This window comes from Stigmatopora argus, chromosome 16 (genome assembly GCF_051989625.1).
Source record: "Stigmatopora argus isolate UIUO_Sarg chromosome 16, RoL_Sarg_1.0, whole genome shotgun sequence".
Lineage (NCBI taxonomy): Eukaryota > Metazoa > Chordata > Actinopteri > Syngnathiformes > Syngnathidae > Stigmatopora > Stigmatopora argus.
Window position 1 is genome coordinate 2453633 of NC_135402.1, and position 20251 is coordinate 2473883.

Below are 20251 nucleotides of genomic sequence, written 5' to 3' on the forward strand. Positions count from 1 at the left end.
GAGTATGTAAAATTAATTCACACGGGGAATCTTTTTTTTTGCATAATGGGCTTGTGTTAAATGATTATGAAAAAAAATGTTAAGCAGTATCAGTTTTATCCTCACTAGGGTCGCGGGGGGTGCTGGAGCAGGGTGTTTTGTTAGTTTTCACCATTAAAAAAAGCCTGCACATCTAATTATTTCAAATAGTTGAGTAGATCTATGAAAGTTATCAGCCAATTCTTGTTTACTTGATAATTACTTTTATTTGCTTAACGTCTACTTCATGAATGACCATCCTCTGCTCCTCAGGAGGGCGTGGGTTGAGCCACCCCTGCCCTAAAAAAAAAAAAAAACCTATTGACGCCCCTGGCCAAACTCTTTTTGTCCACCGTGACGGTCCGTATCCTCTGTTGTATTTGCGCATGCGCTCTGAGCAACATCGCAGTGGCACATTCCCCGCTTAGCCTCGCTCCCTCCTCCTTGATAGCAAACGTTCAAGTTGCAAGGCAAATCGGAGATCGCTAATTCTCACCAACCGATTATACGTACACATATTCCTACCGGTGTTTAATGAGCTGCTGTAACCTGACGCTAAATCTCGATTAAATCCCGGTAAGTATCGACCTTGATGTGAACACTCATTGTGTAAAACGAGGGCCGCTCCATCATTGCTAACTCAAGTTTGTCAACAGCATCAGTGCATGCGCTTCCTCGGCAAAGAGTATTTAGCATTTTTCTGTGGTATATGCATCGTTTTCAAAAGATCGGATGTTTTTATTGACGATTTAAAATGAAGAATTGGCAGAGGTTATAGCGTTAGCATAGCATGTTAGCTTGCCATAAGAGTTGCTTGTCAGAGTTGTGTTTCTTTGCTGATATTTCTAATTCCGTTTCCGTCCACGGTTTTATGTCGAATGAAGTGATTTTATTCAAATTGGCCCAATCACACACTGAGGAATTGTGGGCAATGATTTATTGATTGATATTAATTTACAAAGCACTAATCACTGGTTCGTAGGCAAGAGGATGCTAACTATCTAGTTCTTTAGAATTAAGTTTTTAAAATGAAATAAAATACATTAATGCAATTATTTCACGGCTGAAATGCATGACCAATTATTCCCCAGTGTTTCATGAGTTTCAAATATCTTCCTCACACTCACACAATGACTAACAACAAGAACATTTAAAATTATAATTTTTCCTAATTTTCTAAATGCAACACAGTCAAAACGCTAAAACAAAATGGTTCCTATTCATGAAATTTGCGAACAATGGTAGAATAAATAGAAATAATCTTATAAACAATGGTCTTTTAAGATGAAAGATGTGATTGCAATCTTTCTTTTTGTAAGTTTTGCACTCGTGTAGCCAGAGAAAACAATTTTGTGTGACGCTTGAAAAATGAATCAATCCTCACAAATTCCTGGAAGTAAATAAGTTAACCAAACAATAAGCAGTTTGAATGATTTATCTATCCTATCCCTAACTAACAGGGTACAGTTGATGCTCACTCCATTGCCATGGCAACAGAAGATAAGAAGCCAGAGACGGACACAAAGCCCCCGGTGGCCACGACAACGTCTTCCAGTCAGAATAAGGTTGGCCAAACATCAATTCCATCCATTGTTTTTTTTTCTTTTCTTCTCTAATTTCCTGTCATTTTTAGTCAACTCCCTCCAAGCCCAATTACGGATTGAAGTTCACGCTAGCAGGCCACACTAAAGCCGTGTCCTCTGTCAAGTTCAGCCCTAGTGGAGAATGGCTGGCCAGCTCTTGTAAGTTCTTCAGCCATTTTGTATGTGTGCGCATATGTGTGTGTGTGCACACAATCATCCAGCCCGTTATAATTCTTTTGCAGCTGCGGATAAACTCATCAAAATCTGGGGAGCGTACGACGGCAAATTTGAGAAAACCATATCGGGACACAAACTTGTAAGTGGAATGGCATTAACGTGACGTGAATTAATTTGTAAGCAAATCAAAGCCGTTCTTAGCTTGCTAATTTTTGATGGTCAAAAATCACATGATTTCACTCACTTTTGCAAAAACACCGATCCGCAGGGAATATCCGATGTGGCCTGGTCGTCGGATTCTAACCTCTTGGTGTCGGCGTCTGATGATAAGACCCTGAAGATCTGGGATGTCAGCTCGGTACGCTCTGGTCACCTTGCAAAAAAAATAAAAATAACATTTCCCTCCAATTTTAGTCGTTTGCCTCAAAACTGTTAAGGTTTTTCTTCAATATTTGTTTAGTCCGCTTCCACCTTTTCTATTTTTTTTTAAACAATGTCCCAATTTCTTTCAGCTATTTGCAAATACCAAGCGAGCCATGTTTACATGTTTATTCCATATGTAGATGAACAGGTTAATGATAGCTTTGTGTAGTACTGCATTAGAATAGTTTGGCATTGACAAAAGAATCATAATGTTTTACTCGTGGGGTCCCATGTTGCTTAAACTATATTCATCGGACATAATTGTTGGAATTTCCAGATTCATTTGAATTCTTTTGACCTCTTTTCCTTGCAGGGAAAATGCTTAAAGACCTTGAAAGGTCACAGCAACTACGTCTTCTGCTGCAACTTCAACCCGCAATCTAATCTCATCGTGTCGGGATCCGTGAGTGCACACGCTCTTTAATAACCACCAGGAAGTGGAGTTGATTCGCTGTTTTTTCTTTTGTTTTTAATCATTTCCCCAGTTTGACGAGAGTGTGCGAATATGGGACGTGAAGACCGGAAAGTGTTTGAAAACCCTGCCGGCTCATTCGGACCCCGTCTCCGCTGTAAATTGGCTCATTTTGCGTTATCGTTAAGCTAAAAAAAAGGGACGTGATATTAACAAATCATCTTCTCTTAGGTCCATTTTAACCGAGACGGATCCCTGATTGTGTCCAGCAGCTACGACGGACTTTGGTGAGAATGGACTGACCGCTCATTTTGATTGGTGGTGGGTTTTTTTCACCCTATTTTCTTTTGTCTTTAGCCGCATTTGGGACACGGCGTCTGGGCAGTGTTTAAAAACACTCATAGGTACGTAATACAATTTTTTTTAATGTTAAATGTCAGCTTTGCCTCAAATGTTGACTCTCGGTGTTTACGCTAGATGACGACAACCCTCCCGTGTCTTTCGTCAAGTTTTCTCCCAACGGGAAATACATCTTGGCCGCGACGCTGGACAAGTGAGTGACCAGATCATTTATTTTTGAATCTATATTCCTCTCTAATATCGCTCAATTTTGGAATGTTAGTCAACCACCATTACTTGGAAAACTGACCTATTCTTTGACTACCTTGTTTCCTAAGCCTATCCAAGCCATTTACAATGCCAACACCCCATTAGCATAAATGACCTATTTTTAAAGATCTGTCCAATTCTTCCGAAACTCTGAGCCGATTCCTGAAAACGACAAACTGAAAAAGACAAACTGAAAAATTTCCACACACCTGATTCTGCAGTGGTTGTTGATGTGTAATAAAACTTACACTAGACGATCTTCCACTTTAGACGGCACAGTAGCTCACTGCTAAATAATAAATGTTACCTGAAAAACAACATCTGAAGATGATGCATAGCAATATTGACGATATTATTGTCTCTTATTCAGTATTAAAAAAAGATATAGACGTTCAGCAAACCAATTCGGGTGACGACGAGACTGAAAAAAGTAATGTCCCCTTCACTTTAGTTCACAGCGCCGTCACATCGAGCATCACATGTGTGGTCGCAGATCATTTCTGCTCGGTTGCTTGGAAATTCCAATTTAGTGTGCTGAAGTTTGAGAAGAGAACCGTTGTCTCCATATTTATTCATTATTTAATGCTAAGATTTATTTTTTTAAATAAAGAATTTATTCAAATACCGTGCATCCATATTTATTATTTAATGCTAAGATTTATTTTTTTAATAAAGAATTTATTCAAATACCGTGCACATTTTTTCAATAGCGTGTTATTTAGTGGTGGACTTCCAATAGTATTATTAATATTTTTTCTAAATAAGTTAATTACAAATCTAACTTTTGGCAGGTTCGCACGCTTTCATTGTTTTATTCAAACCCGTAAGTAAGTGATCACTTGTGACCTCGTATACATTTCAAGATGAGCATATAAATGCTTTTATGTTATAGTTATTTAAAATCACCGTGTGCGTGTGTCCAAAATGAATGCCCGATTACACCAAACAACTACCGGCAGATTGTAACATTACTTTTTCCTCAATTATATTTTGCCTTTTGCTTCTCAGCACACTGAAGCTGTGGGACTACAGCAAAGGAAAGGTAATTTTGCTCTTCTATTTAAAACATTGAAGCCAAGTTTGACGTGAAGCTAAGCTAAATTGCTCCTTTTTTTTCGCAGTGCTTGAAAACGTACACGGGCCATAAAAACGAGAAGTACTGCGTGTTTGCCAACTTCTCCGTCACGGGTGGAAAGGTCAGTTGAAAGATCACCTACTCTTTTTTTCCAACTCGATATTTAAAGCGCTCTCTCGCAGTGGATCGTGTCGGGCTCGGAGGACAACATGGTGTATATCTGGAACCTGCAGACAAAGGAGATTGTGCAGAAACTGCAGGGACACACAGGTACTTGCTAACAAAGATGGTACACGGTCGATTGGTCGCCCGGAAGGTTATTGATAATTACAATTTAAATCGTTGCTCAAATTCCTTAAATACAAACCGCAAATTACTATTTAGTCATACTTCATGCCCTAGTAATTATTAGGCTAAAGAAAAGCTCCGAATTTCCCGGACTTTTATTGTTTTTTGTTAAAACCCTGACTGACATAGCTTCTTAAAAGGGACAACACGTATATACCAACTCTTCTACACTCAGACGTCGGCTCAGTGAAACTGCTCATGGCCATTTTTGGCTTTTATTGATGCGTAGACCGTGTGGTTTTACCTTGTTTTGTCGTCGGTCTTTTGGTCGCCCGTTGTCGCGGTCGAGGCGACCAAAAGACCGGCGACCAAAAGACCGGCGACCAAAAGACGGTGACCAAAAGACCGGCGACCAATCGACCGCACACGACAAAGATGGCACAATGATGTTAAAATTGGACTGTTTTATGTTGTCATCTTTTAAGACAAACACTGAAAAATTGTTTTAACGTGTCTTTGAAACTTCCAGATGTGGTTATCTCAACGGCTTGCCACCCGACAGAGAACATCATCGCATCCGCCGCGTTAGAAAATGACAAAACCATCAAGCTTTGGAAAAGCGATTGCTAAAGCCTCACACTAATTTTTTTTTTTAAACTTTTTTTTATAAATATATATAAAAAGGAGGACTTTCTCCCCACCTGTGAGTTTTTGGGGGCCGAGTTTACAGGGAATTAACTCCAGCAGTGATGCGCAAGAAGAAATGTCAGCTAAAAAACAAAACAAAAAAAACGTGTTTAGCTGTCTGTTCTGCACGAAAAATGTATTCCACGTGGTTTTGTGTCCTTCCGCCTTACTACACATTTTGTTAGTAAAATGGGTAATTGTTTAACGGGCTATCATGACATCATTTCTTAGTGCGTCAGTGTCGTTGGACGGAACGTTTAACGTTAATGGAAAAATTTCATGACAATTCACTTGTGGTCTGAACAAAAAAAAACAGAATAAGGTTTTTAGTTTTTTGCCATTATGTCTGTTATTGTTGAGTGATGTCAGTTTTGATTTTCTAATAAACAAAACAACCCATGTCTTGCATTCGTTTTTGCATAAAGCAGTCAATGTAAAGTAGGACAGTCCGAGTATAAGACGACTGTCAAAGTAGGGAATCACACATACACAGTTAAGTCTATTTACATTACCGTATTTTCACGACTATAAGGCGCACATAAAAGTCTTAAATTTTCTCCAAAATAGACAGGATGCCTTATAATCCAGTGTGCTTTATGTATGGACCAATACTAAAATTGTTATCACGATAAAATAAAATAAATCAGTCGATAGGGTACATCCTCCTCTACAGTTCTCACAACTACGGCAAGCAGCCCCCTAACTACTATTTTCCCCGTAGAAAAAGTACTGCGCAGTGACTGCTGGGATATGTAGTTCTTTTGTCAATACACCCAATGGATTGTGGCCTGTATACATCGACATCAACACAGCTTTACGAAGCATGGAAAACTGCATTGGAATAGTTACGCTAGCTACTATTTGCGAATGGATTGTGGCCGCCTGGAGAACGTAAAAAACTCAGTTTTCGATGACTCATTTGGGCAATTGTTCAATTAGGACACAGAAAATGAAGACTTTGATGGATTTGTGGGTGATGAGGATGACATGAGTACATTGTAAACTGGCTAAATAAAGTACAACCGAACTCAGTTTTGCTTCCGTTGCCTTTTTAAAAACGTGTTTTTAGCGTGTGTGGGTGTAGCGTGTATGTTTAAGCTGGTGTATGTTTTACCATGCCTGGCTGCGTCTTTAAAAACGGTGCGTCCTTTGTGCGTGTAAAATACAGAAATAGCACTCCTTATTGACACTGCGGCTAAAAATACGGTATATCAAGTCTGATTGGCTAAAAAGATAGTGGCATTGATCAAATGTTTGCCTCCATGTGGGGCCCATTTCTGGCAAATCTTGGATTTTAGGTTTTAAATAAAAGCTACAATGTGACTTCTATTGTGTAAACTTACCAGCGTGGGAATACGTTATTTTCCAGAAGAGTCCTGTGAATATGAAGACATCATCAAAAAGGTGCATGCACTTTTAAAATAACAAGTTTATGCTCAATTTACAAAGTCCTCACCTGAATTCTCAAAACAACAGGCATTTTCACTTTGTTTTTTTAATCCATTTTTTTTACCTCTCAATGAAACATCAGTGGACAATACAGAAAAAAACAAATGACAAAACATCAGTCGACACAAACGAAAAAAAAGGACATTTTGCGGCGATAGGTCGAACACAGCAAAGGAAAAAAAAAGCCACCGTTTTTTTTAAGCCTCGAAATGATCGTCCGCGTAAACATGAACCCACAAAAAAAAACAGGACAAAAAGGAGTACATGAGCAAGGAATAAAATTGACTTTTCTACAAAAATATATCTTTTTTTTTCCTCTCAATGTTTTACTTTAAATTTTATCGAATAGTTTGTCTGCACAAAACAAAGCAGTGATTGTGTCATAAGCTCAGCCTATTTTTTTAATGTACAATTGCCAGGCAAACAAACATTTTTTTAGGGGTTTAACGTACTTAAAATTTAACCACCTTTTGTATAAACCCAAGTTGTGAGATCCTGTTGGTCTGGTGAGAAACTGGTTATTGTTATAGGACAAATTTATACTGGGATTCTGCTGGTTACATTTTTTTTTTTAAACTTATTCTGAAATGCATAAAAATTTCCCTCCTAGTTTATGGCATAAAAACACCAGAAAAACCAGCGTGGAATCAATTTGGTCGGAAAGACACTCTAAATCGGCCGATATATTTATTTATAAATACATACACATATACATATTAACAAAATATAGCTTTTACACGAAGGGTTGTCATTTGCGATCATGATTTTCGCCTTTTCGTCTTAAAATCCACATTTTATGGCTTCACCTGGTCCTAAAAGGACATTTTTTAGGGGATTTTTTTTGGCTAAACCTGGCAGACTAAAAAGCAGCAACACTTCTCCCAAATATTTTTTTTAAAACAGGCAATTTATTCTTCTGAATGTATATATTTCATATATAAATACTGTACTGTAAACTGAGCTCACACTGGCAGTCAATACTGTCACCTGGATAGTTTATATTAATAAAACACGCCAATAAGTCTTGTAAAATTATTGCTCCCTTCTCTAAATCTTTTTTTTTGGCAAAACCAAGCAGAAAACCCTGTGAGAAAATGTCTGCTCGGTCAAAACAACAACAAAAAAAGTATACATGCAGAAAAAAAGAAATCAAGTACAAACTGCAGTGCAGATTTTCATCCACTACAGGGTGCAAGATCATCATTCTTAACCTACTGAGGGGCTTGTTTTTTAAAAAGAAGGGCATAATACCTCCAAGTTTAAGTTTTTTTGTGAAATCTGGGGGCAAATCATGAGAAAATTATACACATTTTGTGAATTTCCTTCTGGTTTGACAAAGACGCCAACTTTAACCAAAGCTAACAGAGGTCATTGGGGTCAGAAAATAGTCATCAGGGTGCCAAAAGAAAAAGAAAAAACAAAAAAAAAGAGTGTAAAACTACTCCGTACAGAAGAGTAATTGAACCACATTGGAAATAAAAATCTCCAGTCGAAATAAAAAGTATTACGACAGAGCGATAGTATTATTTTTTGGCCCTGCGACCCGTCCCAAATCGATATTTTAACACTGAACCACTAAATTATTGCTCCGAACATTATCTTACGTTTGTTTTTTTATACCCCCCTGAAAGCGAGCCCCCGATAGGCCAGCCCCCCCAAGTGTAGCCCCCCCTAATGTCCGCCCCTGGGACGCCTGTCATTTTTTTCCCTCTGACTAATGTCCGAAGCTCCTGAGAATTCTAACGTGATGTCAAAATAAAATCTATTCCAAGTACAATCACTATGTAATAAATTGTCTAAATGGTGTTATTTCTGCACCTGAATTTTTTTATATGTCAAACCTCATCATTTTCCCTTTCAATCTGACCCGAGTGCCCCCCCATTTTGATCGATTTGATTGATAAGATCCCAATTTGAATAGAAAAGTCAGTAAATTGGTGTCAAAATAATGGATGGGAATTGAACCCACGGCCCATATTCCGTATTAATAAAACACAGTGCTCAGGTCCTGACTGCATCAAAGTGCTTGCGAATAAAGAACATGCAGATCAAAAAAGAAAAACTAAGGAAATTAAGATTTTTTTTTTTACCTTTCATCATTTAACACGTCTTACTTTGAAAGTCTGCTGTTCCGGTCATCTATACATAAAGTATATACATCATTTGAGAATATGTTTGCTTCCTATGAAAAGGCCGATGATAACGTATCGGGATGGATGGGAAAGCCGTGTGGTAAAAACCGCATGAGGCCAGAATGACAAAGTGAATTTCTGTCTAAATTGAAGTGGATTTGTCAAAACGATGAAATCTAAAACGCTGAGGCGACAGCGAGGGTCTGTCTCACATGAAGAGGAAAATAAGCGGGGCCTCCCAATTGGGCCGGGGGCCAAGTTCCCACCTCGAGGTCAATTGCGTCGACATCAGCTATGCCGTGAGGTTAAGTGCAAAGTAACAAATAAACAAACAACCGCTCCGCCGCAATGAAAAGCGCTTCTCTTTCCGTATACAGTAATACCTCATTTTTCGCGGTTCACGGGTTCCGAAACCTGCCGATGTAGGTCAGTAAGTATTTGGACTTTTAAAGGCCTTTTTTGTAGAACAATTGTTAAGAAATAACTCACACTCGTATGAAATAAAATCAAGATTGTACTGTACAGTGGTACCTCGACCTACAATCAGCTTTACCTACGACATGCTCTATGTGCGATGAAAATTTCGACCGAATAATTCGCCCGAGATACGATCAAAATTTTGAGATGCGACCAAGCCAGGTGGCTATGACATGAGAGGCTATTTATCATTGTAGCGCACTGTCTTTTTTTGCCGCATCTCTTTTGTGTATAACAGATATCTACGAGTACTGAACGATTTATTCAGACGAGTTTCGACCAGGAAATGCACAACGCGCATGCGCGGGCAAAAAGAGGGCTTTCTGGGTAATGAAGTATACTCGTGCACACAACACTGATAGTCAATGGCACCCTTTCTCAGAATAAAACTTCATTACCCACAATCAATACGTGGGTAGGCTGAGCTGTTGCATTTTTTCAGTGTTATTCCTTCCTTAACCTGTTAGCTCCCGTTAACGGAGCGATCGCTCATTCAAGACTACTTCTCGTTGGCAAGTGGTCGTGCGTTATCCTATTGTAAGGACATTTGTGTGCATCATTTTCGGAATATTTTGAAGGGAATACAACAGCAAACAGCTAACCCGCCCAGAACTAAGGTAAAAAAAAAAAAAATTGAATTCAGTTTTGTGTAAAGTTACATTAAACGTATGTTTGAGTGTGTCTGTATATATTAATCCAAGTTAATTAAAATTTGTTTGTTCGGTTACGAGACGATAGTTTTACTCAAAGCTAACGTTAGCCTCGTCCTTCTCGATAAAGCCTCACTAGTAGGAACCCGCAGTTAAATACTCTTCAATTGTGACTTGACATCTTTGTATTATTGTTGCTACGCTATAAACTTTTCATCGATATTTGGCGGCTCCAAAACCGTGATGTGGCGAATCCGCCAAGTGGCGAGGTATTACTGTATACCGTCAAAAGGCCTGTTGAGGGTCGACCAACTGAGGTAAAAGTGCAGTGCTGCTCCGACATTGAACACAAAAAAAAAACACGTAAATACTGTCAACGGTTGAAAGCTTTCACCAACGTCGTCTTGAAAAGCAGAGGGTGCGAGCGGAGGGGTCGTCGTTTTACGGGCGAGAGGCGACGCGGAGATTGGGCGACTGGCGAAAGGGGACGGATCTTAAACGCTGCGTTTCAGATTCCGGTTTGGGGGAAAAAAAACGAAACAAAAAGGCAGATTGTTGGAATGCCAGTTGCCGGCGGCGTGTAGCGTCAGCTGACAACTGCCTGGCTTCTTCCTGTGTGCACACAAGCGTGCAGATTGTACATACATAAGCCCCGCCCCACTCCCCGATCGACCTCGGCGCCCCGAGGTGGATCGCGACATTTTCCTGATTGGGCCGATGGGTGAATTAGGCCTTCGCCGATGATGTTGTTGCACAGTGTTGATACAGTAAGACGTGTTTTGGGTTGGAGTGGAACTGGGCCAGACACCTGAGGTTCTTCATCACTTGCAGTCTTCCAAGTCAAATCCAGATCCCCGAAAGCTGTCCATTTTCTTTCTTTTCGTCTTCAAACCGTTAGTGCAAGACGTGTCGAGTCCCGTGACCGGACGATTCGCCAAAAGATGTTTGGCCGACGGACGTTTGGCCAACGGACAGTTCGCCGAATGGACGTTTTGCCGAAACGGGATTCGCGCGCTCGCCCCACCCCCGGATCGTGTGTGCACATGTTTTTCAACCTCGGTCCGCGGGCCATATACGGCCCGTTACAGATAACATTCAGTTAGGAATAACAAGGTCATGTACTGCCCCCCGCTGGACATATTTCTAAATACAAGTACGTACTACAATGTGCTGCCAATTTTTTATATTTTTTATTTTATCCTTGCATTTAAAGTAGTCGCCATTTGGACACGCAAAGTAATTTATCAAAGCTGGGGATTGATGTCTGACACTGAGGAAAAACAACACTAGAAGACTTATGTGAAATTCTAAGTGCCTTGGACAGACTAGAGGGCTTAGAGAACAATACCTGAAAATGCCATGGAACACACTTTTACTTCTAGTTTAATTTTAAATAATTTCCCATTATTTTAGGAAATATATATTCAAAATGATTTGCTGAGAACCTTAATTCAAAGATTAATCTCAACGTTTTCTATGCTGGTGTAAATTTTCTGGAGTAGGATTTCTGGATTTACAATTTCATTTCAGTAGTACTTACTGTTACTACTACTTTATTTTCTGTATTTCTTCTATCACGTACTGTTCTGCGTGCTCTCCAAATGGCTACTACTTTAAACGCAAGGATAAAATAAAAAATATAAAAAATTGGCAGCACATTGTAGGTAGTACGTACTTGTATTTAGAAATATGTCCAGCGGGGGGCAGTACATGCCCTTGTTATTCCCAAATGAATGTTATCTGTAACGGGCCGTATATGGTTCGCGGGCCGAGGTTGAAAAACTTGTACACACACGATCCGGGGGCGGGGCGAGCGCGTGAATCCCGTTTCGGCGAAACGTCCGTTCGGCGAACTGTCCGTCGGCCAAACGTCCGTCGGCCAAACGTCCGTCGGCCAAACGTCCGTCGGCCAAACGTCCGTCGGCCAAACGTCCGTCGGCCAAACGTCCGTCGGCCAAACGTCCGTCGGCCAAACGTCCGTCGGCCAAACGTCCGTCGGCCAAACGTCCGTCGGCCAAACGTCCGTCGGCCAAACGTCCGTCGGCGAATCGTCCGAGTACCGTCTCGCCGCCAAGCTAAATGCTAACGATGGCTCAGTACATTGCTTCTGTCTTCTCCACCGCCGCATATTCTTGTGAGATATACAGTATATATTCATCGATATTTCTCGTTGATAGTACTTTACAAGGTAGAAAAAACACATCCATAATTCAGTTGCTGTTTTTTAGGGGAGGGGTGATGATGATTAAAGGGGTGAAATGTTCACCAACACATGATATGTCTCTCGCTAATGGTGGGACATTTAAAAACAAACCAAAATAAAGAAAAACGGACCCTGCTGCTTCTTGGTTTTTTTTGTTGTTTTTTTTGTTACCAAAGGGCTGCTGGGAAATGAAGACGAGGCAGTTCTGTCCTTCCTCCAAGGTATTATGTCATTTGATGTGGCGCCTCGAGCATTTCCATCAGGAAGGTGTCGATGGGCGTGTCGCCTATGAGTTTGAAGAAGAATAAATGCTCCAGACACTTGAGGCCGATGGAGCGCAGTGCCGGTAACCGCAGCAGCAGCTTGGCGAATCTGTCACACAGCCAAGTGGTTTTCGGTTAGCGAGAAGCTTGGACGCTTTCCGCCAAGCGATACGCTTTAGCTTAGCTCGGGTTGACTTTTTTTTTGCAGGTGTTTTGGTCTCAGGTGGACCGGACAGCTTGTCGCGGTCATGTTGGAGTCATGCTAGGCTCAAAAATGCACTGTGTTCCCAGTTTTGTTGGATAGTCAAAGCCTTTTTTGGATTGATATTTTTGACATTGAGAGTTCTGTTTATCTGGACAGAATGGAAAAAAAACTGGACCCAGATAGAGAACTTTAAATTGGGTGTTTGTGGACATTTTTGTTGCCAGGAAACACATTTGGAGATACCAGAATTTGCGCTGTTAAACTCTAGGGCAGGTGTGTCAAAGTGGCGGCCCGGGGGCCCAATTTGGCCCGCCGCATCATTTTGTACGGCCTGGGAAAGTAAATCATGAGTGCCGACTTTCTGTTTTAGGATTAAATTAAAATGAAGATGAGTATAGATGTATATTAAATTTCCTGATTTTCCCCTTTTAAATCAATAATTGTAATTTTTTAATCCATTTTTTCTGTGTTTTTAGTTCAAAAATCATTTTGTAAAATCTAAAAATATATTTAAAAAAAGGTAAAATAAACATTGTTTTAGATCTATAAAAAATTTGAATATTTGGGGCTTTTAATCCAGTTCTTTTAATCCATTTAATTTAAAAAATCTAAATATGGATGGTTATCTAAAATGGTCCGGCCCACATGAAATCGAGTTGACGTTAACGCGGCCCGTGAACCAATCCGAGTCTGAGACCCTTGCTTTAGGGGCTTCCATCATTCGGCGGTTCTCTATAGGGTTTAGGTCAGGTGAAAGCAGTGGCAACAATTGTGAATTTTGTCTCGTTATGTACCGTTTTGAAGGAATCATCTTGCATTAGAATTAAAATTGAATCTCAGATTTAACTTTTTTTTTAAAAATCATGCAGCCAATGATTGGCTAGCGACACCGCAAGGTCGTGACCTTTTAAAATCCATACCTTCCAGGTTGCTCCGGGTACTTGTGTTTGCAGTAAGCCTCTAAAGATGCGTAGACTTTCTCTCTCAGAGCTTCTACCTCACCTGGATTGGACAAACCTTTGGAGTCTGAAAAGAGAAGCACACAAACGACAAACTTCATTTTTTTCCCTTCGTAAATTGCATCGATGATTTGCCATGAAAAGACGGCATTGTTATGGAAATTCCAATCAAGTTCTGAGCTCAATGTAGTGGACTTGTGAACCCCCGATAAAGGGCAGGAGCCTCTGATAGACAAGTTGAGCTTTGACCTTGCGTCTTTTGAGGACCTGGTGTCCCTCGCATTCGCTGCAATTAGTCCTCCTCATTGATGATGCGGTCCATTAACGTTGGAGATAAACAAAAAACCATTTACTCCTAATGGCTGAACTCAAGATGACACACAGTGAGAATGGAGCGCTCGCTTTTTTTTGTTTTTTTTTCCCTGTCAGAACAATCTGGTGAACTCTAATTAACAAGTACTCGGGCAAAGGAGTGAAGCGGGCCCAGTAAGCCCGGCAGAGTCCAGAACAAAAGTGGAACACAGAGGATCAGTGTGTTTGATCCACATTGTCCTTATTTGGGATGGAGAACGCCACACTGGCTCATGTTTGTGGATTTCTTTAATGGGCTACTTTGGCAAGATAGCATGTTGCTCTTTTGTAACACGCTGCAAAACATGACAAGTTATCGTCACCTATTCTTCAATTTGGCCTTTTCCATAAATGCCATTTTTATTTAAAACAGGAATTTAAAGGTGTTTGGAATTGAGTCGTTTTGTACTATTTTGTAGCTCAGGTCTTAAAACTGACTTGTTATTTTAATGCTTCTCAAACAATGTATGCTTGTTGAATTAAATGATATTTTAGACATATATTTCTACTTTTCTATCATTTTAAAATGTCGATATTCAACTGTTGGAAGTTTCAGTGCTTTTTGAAAACAATTGAAATACCAACAGAACAAAAATGGTACACATTATTTCCTCCTCATTGATTTTAAATGAACTAAGTATTGCTATGATGGTAGAGCTGGGCGATAAAACGATCACGATCATTTTTGTCAAATAATTTTTGTCAACAACAACAATAAAAATAAAAACTTTTGATAAAAATCAGATCGTTTTAAACACTAAAACGGCCAAAATGAGCAATGATGATACAACACCGATCCAAGTGAATTTTTCCTGGCGTTTTCTTTCTATCTAACTTGTTGAATTAAATGACATTTTAGACATACATTTCTACTTTTTATCATTTTAAAATGTAGATATTCAACTGTTGGAAGTTTCAGTGATTTTTGAATCCAATTGCAATACCAACAATACTTAACAAGTACAAAAAGTTGATTTGGGTTTCATTTGTTGATCTAAAACACAGGTCTCAAAGTGCCGGCCCGGGGGCCAAATCTGGCCCACCGCATCATTTTATGCGGCCCGAAAAAGTAAACCATGAGTACCGACTTTCTGTTTTAGGATCAAATTCAAATGATTATAGATGTACTTTACATTTCCTGATTTCCCCTTTTTAAAATCAATCATTGCAATTTTTTAATCCATTTTTTTCCTTTTGTGTTTTTAGTTCAAAAAGCATTTTGTAAAATCTAAAAATAAATATACAAATATTTTCCGTTTTCCACTTTAAAAAAAATATTTGGTTTCCATTTGAAAAACACGATTAAAATACATTTTCCAATTCTAAGAAAAAAAGCTCAAATAAACATTGCTTTAGATCTATAAAAACGGACTATTTAGGGCTTTTGATCCAGTCCTTTTAATCCAATTTTAAAAAATAAAACAAAATCTAGGTATTAGATGTAAAATGGTCCGGCCCACATGAAATGGAGTTGACGTTAATGCGGCCCGCGAACCAAGTTTGACACCCCTGATCTAAAAAGTCAAGCAGTGGATTAAAACTAAAAGAAAGAAGGACAGATATTAAAAAATCAAATTGCAAATATTATGTCAAGGTTGTTGGGAAGGCTCCTAAGCGAAAAACAAATTTAATACAATTATTATATTGAACATAGTCAACGGTTTTAGACACTGTTTAGCCAGCTGCATTTTTTTTCACCTGGTTTCCCTCATGTGAGATGAGTAAACAGTTGGTTTAAAACGCTTCTCATGTTTTTGGCAGCGGTTCAAAATGACAACAAGCCCAAGCTACATTTCATTTCCCAACAGCTTTCCGACACATCTCTGCCATTTTGGAGCTCTAATTCTCTACTGGAGCATCGTGGCGGCTAAAATTACAGCGTATGAAAACCAGGATCAAAAGACAGTGCTGTTTCGTAGGAGTCGGGAGGGAAAAAAAAGAGAAGACTTTGCAAAAAAGAACTACTGAAAAGCTCACTCAAAATTACCTGGGTTGAAAAGGACTATAGCTCGAAGGCACCCCAGTTCCGTCTTATCCATCTGCATGTCCCGCATCTTCGACACCAGTTCCGTAAGCACTCTGCAAACACCAAGAAAATGGACATTATAAGAACTTTGTTACAGGATTTTTTAAAAAAGTATTGTATTTTCACGACTATACGGCGCATCATAATTTTAGCCGAGTAACTAGTGCTATTTCTGTATTTGACACACACAAAGGACGCACCGTTTTTATAGACGCAGCCAGGCATGGCAAAACATACACCATCTTAAACATACACGCTACACCCACACGCTAAAAACACGTTTTTAAAAAGCCAACGGAAGCAAAACTGAGTTGGGTTGTACTTTATTTAGCCATTTTACAATGTACTCACGTCATCATCACCCACAAATCCATCAAAGTCCTCATTTTCTGTGTCCGAATTGAATAATTGTCCAATCATAGTTGGTGAAAGCGATGACGTATCCCTACGCCTGCAACAAGGCAATGACGTATCCCTACGCCTGCGACAATGCATTGTAGTGTTGTCAACTCGAAATCTGATTGGTTAAAGCAACAGTCTTATCGACGCTTGTTTAATGCAGCAGAGCCTGCAGAACTGATTGTGAAGGCCTTGAGGCAGATTTCTGACCTTGGCAACAAATAATGGCTTAAATGTGATTGGTTAAATGCTTCAATATGAAAACACACATCTTGAAGTAGTGCAACCAGGGGGGAAAGCAATGAAAGGAAGCTAACAGCCTATTTGGAATTATTTAATAAGTATTGATGGACAAAATATAATATATGATTCAGATATTTTTTAGGCCAGCAGAGAAGGTCTTGAAGGCCCTGACGGCCTGCCACTGCTAGAACTACAGAATCTTGAATTTAGTGCGTACTGATTGGGCACTCTGTACACTTTGTAGAAAATTTTAGACTTTTAAGTGTGCCCTATGTGAGTAAATTAAAAAAAAATGTACTTTTTTTTTTAATCGCTTAATACGGGGAATTGCAATCATTAATAAGGGGAGCAATTGGACGATGTTGACAGGTATGTCATATTTAATAACAGCCCGGTGTTTGCAATTGCTCAAAACTAGAACCAGGAAGTGTTTGTCCGTCAACCGAGACCTTCAAAACGACGGAAAAGCTAACGCCAAACGCCACACCTGACGTACGCCGCCATTCCTACGAGCCAAACCGATCCCCCACCTACCTGTCAAAGATGGCCCCCACTCCGGCACTGTGGGCGCTATTGCGATGGACGTGCAGCCCCGTCGCCAACAGGATGCCGTCTTTAACGGCTATCGACCGGTGCGAAAACGACGCGATGAGGAGTTCGTTCCAACCTGCGGCAAAAAAGAAACCGTGAATTAAACGTAGAAAACAAACAAATGGCGGTACAAAAGTTCACAGTTCTTCCAGCCTAAACGAAAGTGACAACAAAGGGTGGGCTCGGGGGGGCCGCGGACTACAATGATTCAATTAAGCCGCGCGGTAAAAGCGCTCAAGGTTCTCAAGCGCCGGCATCGGGTCACGACTAAGACGTCGGATCGCTACTTTCCGAGCAGACAGGCGTGTTAAAGAGATGAAGCGCGGCTGCCAAGGCGATGGAGACGGCGGCCTTGACGTGCCAAAGCGGGGGGCTCGACCCCCGGAGCACGGAAGACACAAGACGCCCGTCTTTGAGTGACGGGGCTCCTTTAACACTTCTGCCTGGCAACACTCGCCTCTTCTCCCTAGAGTTGAGTTTGCTACCAGACGAGCGGGCTGGCTTTTATCTGCGATACGGCACAACTAAAGCGGTTATTTATAGAAAACCTGAGAGCCGAGAGCCGAGAGCCGAGAGAGGAGCTCTCCGGAATAATGTCTCCATCTCTCTGCTTGGCTGAAATCTTTCCATCACTTGTGTGGGTGTGTGTGCGTGTATGTTTCGGTGTGGGTGTGTGTGTGGCAAAAAGGCTGATGGGAGGATGCCTTTCTCTTGCCGCGGCGTGTAATAGCGCTTCTTTTCCTCAAGGTGGATTAAGAATAGAACGGTGTAATTGGGAGCGACAGGCAGCCAGCAGGGGCTTCGTGTTGAGAGGCCCACAAAGACCCCACTCCGCGTGATGTTGGGGGACGGACAACCCGCACGACGGAGCGTCGTCTGCGCGAATATCGGGAAGACGAAATGAATTGGCTCTTATCGTGGAAGTGACACGTCCACGTGATCGCTACGGTGATACCTTGCGATATGAGCTTAATGCGTTCCAGGAGCGAGCTCTTATGTTAATTAACTCGTATTGCAAATCAAATTTTCTTGTATTAAATAACTAAATATAAATGAATTTGTTGCCACCCTCTGGGGAAAAACACCTAAAATTAGGATATTACAATGCAAAAACATGTTCTAGTTCACCACCTGAGCTCACAAAGTAACAAGTCGCTATATAGTGGTTATGATCTGCAATAAAATGTGACATTATTATATACAGTACTGTATGGAGTTCTTAACTCCAAAACACTAGATCGCACGGCAATAAGATTTTATTCAATCTGTTGATTCCCCTAGCAGTGTTATTATGAATCATATCTGTAGTAAGCTAGTGCATGAATCTGGAGTGGCTTTTCATCCCCGTTACTCTATATGTTGATAAACCTGGCAATAGAGTTTATTGTGAATTATATCAAAATACATAACTGCTGAGCTTTTGTGAGTCTAGAAAAAAAAAAGGTAGATCGCATGACGTTCACTCACTGAAAAGTTGATCTTGGGGCAAAAAAGTTTGAACATTGATGTACACCACATGTTTCCAAGTGGCGGCCCGGGGGCCAAATCTGGCCCGCCGCATCATTTTGTGTGGCCCGGGAAAGTAAATGACGAGTGCCGACTTTCTGTTTTAGGATCAAATTAAAATGAAGAGTATTGATGTATATCAAATTTCCTGATTTTCCCCCTTTTAAATCAATAATTGTCATTTTTTAATCCATTTTTTCTGTGTTTTTAGTTCAAAAATCATTTTGTAAAATCTAAAAAATATATATATAAAAAGCTAAAATAAACATCGTTTTCGATCTATAAAAAATGAATATTCAGGGCCTTTAATACAGTTAATTTAATAAATGTATTTAAAAAAATCTAAATATTATATCTAAAATGGTCCGGCCCACGTGAAATCAAGTTGACGTTAAAGCGGCCCGCAAACCAACCCAAGTCTGAACTGCAACAAATTTAGACTTGGTCCTTAAAAGAATTTCTACCAGATTGTATATGTGTGGAATTTGGACGTGTATCCCAAAAAACGTTTGGGACAGTCGCCGTGTCTTTGATGTTTTGAGGGTTGTGGTTGGCGGGAGCCAGTTAAGTATTCCCTACCACAGTAAGCCTTTGAAATGGGATGTAATTACAACTGATGAGCTGAACTGCACACTTCCCTTAAAACAGGGCTTTTATTTGGCTAAATGAATGAGAGAGTTGCTTTTTGCGATTGAACGCACACTTACAAATCAAGTCTATACCATACACACACACACACACACAAAAAAATCTATCTATCTCTCTATTCATCAGCCTCTGTAACACGTATCCTGCCAGGGGTGCTAGAGCCTAGTTTGGGGTACAGCCGGAATTGTTAGGACATTTATACACAAACACCAGTGGGAAATTTAGCGTGTTCTCTCAAAACGTGCTAAAAATTCAGTGTATCATTAGCATAACATAGATTTTTTTTCCAGACCTGCTCGAAGAAGGATGACTTGGTCGTCCAACGGCAACTCCGAGAAATGGGGGATCCTTTTGGCCCACTCCACCAACGTAAACAGCTGTTTGTCTGCAGCTTGACAGATATTTGTCACCGGGTCATTGGGCTTTAAAGAAGGAAAGACACAAGGACACACATTAGGGTCGTTGATATTTGGGAGAAAAGGGGTTCATCATTATGGAATGAGGCGGTGTAACATATTTTCAAAAATAATCTGGAATGTAAGACAACATTTCGGGAAGTATATTCTTCAAAAGGTGGGAAAAAATGTTTGAAGGATTAAACATCAGTTGTCTTTTTCTCATTATACTTGATTATCGCTAATAATTATGTATACATCAAGGGTGTCAGACTCGGGTTGGTTAGCGCGCCGCGTTAACGTCAACTCGATTTCATGTGGGCCGGACCATTTTAGATATAAAATTTTGATTTTTTTTTATAAATGGATTAAAAGAACTGGATTAAAAGCCCTGAATATTCAGTTTGTTATAGATCTAAAACAATGTTTATTTTAGCTTTTTAATATATTTTTAGATTTTACAAAATGATTTTTGAACTAAA

At 40.0% G+C, this 20251-nt stretch overlaps 2 protein-coding genes across 7 annotated transcripts in view; one reads left to right on the forward strand and one right to left on the reverse strand.

The window, feature by feature from the left end:
- Positions 1 to 380: 380 nt before the first annotated feature.
- wdr5 (WD repeat domain 5) lies at positions 381 to 5671 on the forward strand. The gene is made up of 14 exons (XM_077623505.1): positions 381 to 594; positions 1479 to 1583; positions 1652 to 1760; positions 1844 to 1917; positions 2047 to 2136; positions 2515 to 2604; positions 2687 to 2770; positions 2845 to 2900; positions 2971 to 3017; positions 3091 to 3166; positions 4231 to 4264; positions 4344 to 4418; positions 4480 to 4567; positions 5115 to 5671. Exons 2-14 carry the CDS (start codon positions 1506 to 1508, stop codon positions 5213 to 5215), a joined length of 1002 nt encoding a protein of 333 aa, XP_077479631.1. The 5' UTR covers positions 381 to 594; positions 1479 to 1505; the 3' UTR covers positions 5216 to 5671.
- Positions 5672 to 11779: 6108 nt separating this feature from the next.
- rxraa (retinoid X receptor, alpha a) overlaps positions 11780 to 20251 on the reverse strand; it is a 112216-nt gene continuing 103744 nt past the window's right edge. For 2 of the 6 annotated variants that reach the window (XM_077623156.1, XM_077623158.1), the window contains 5 exons: positions 19667 to 19796; positions 17164 to 17296; positions 15949 to 16040; positions 13572 to 13677; positions 11781 to 12555 (listed from right to left, as the gene is read on the reverse strand). In XM_077623156.1, coding sequence (XP_077479282.1) covers positions 12408 to 12555; positions 13572 to 13677; positions 15949 to 16040; positions 17164 to 17296; positions 19667 to 19796 — 609 coding nt within the window. In that variant the 3' untranslated portion in view covers positions 11781 to 12407. Of the gene's footprint in view, positions 12556 to 13571; positions 13678 to 15948; positions 16041 to 17163; positions 17297 to 19666; positions 19797 to 20251 lie in introns of all 6 variants that reach the window. The other 4 variants (XM_077623160.1, XM_077623159.1, XM_077623155.1 and 1 more) reach the window with 3 other exon arrangements.

What these genes read in the sequence shown, in the direction of transcription:
- wdr5 (XM_077623505.1), top strand. Translation starts at nt 1,506, where the DNA reads ATGGCAACAGAAGATAAGAAGCCAGAGACGGACACAAAGCCCCCGGTG. An exon ending in AGATCTGGGATGTCAGCTCG is followed by an intron (nt 2,137 to 2,514) that starts GTACGCTCTGGT and finishes TTTTCCTTGCAG; the next exon opens with GGAAAATGCTTAAAGACCTT. An exon ending in ATCTCATCGTGTCGGGATCC is followed by an intron (nt 2,605 to 2,686) that starts GTGAGTGCACAC and finishes TCATTTCCCCAG; the next exon opens with TTTGACGAGAGTGTGCGAAT.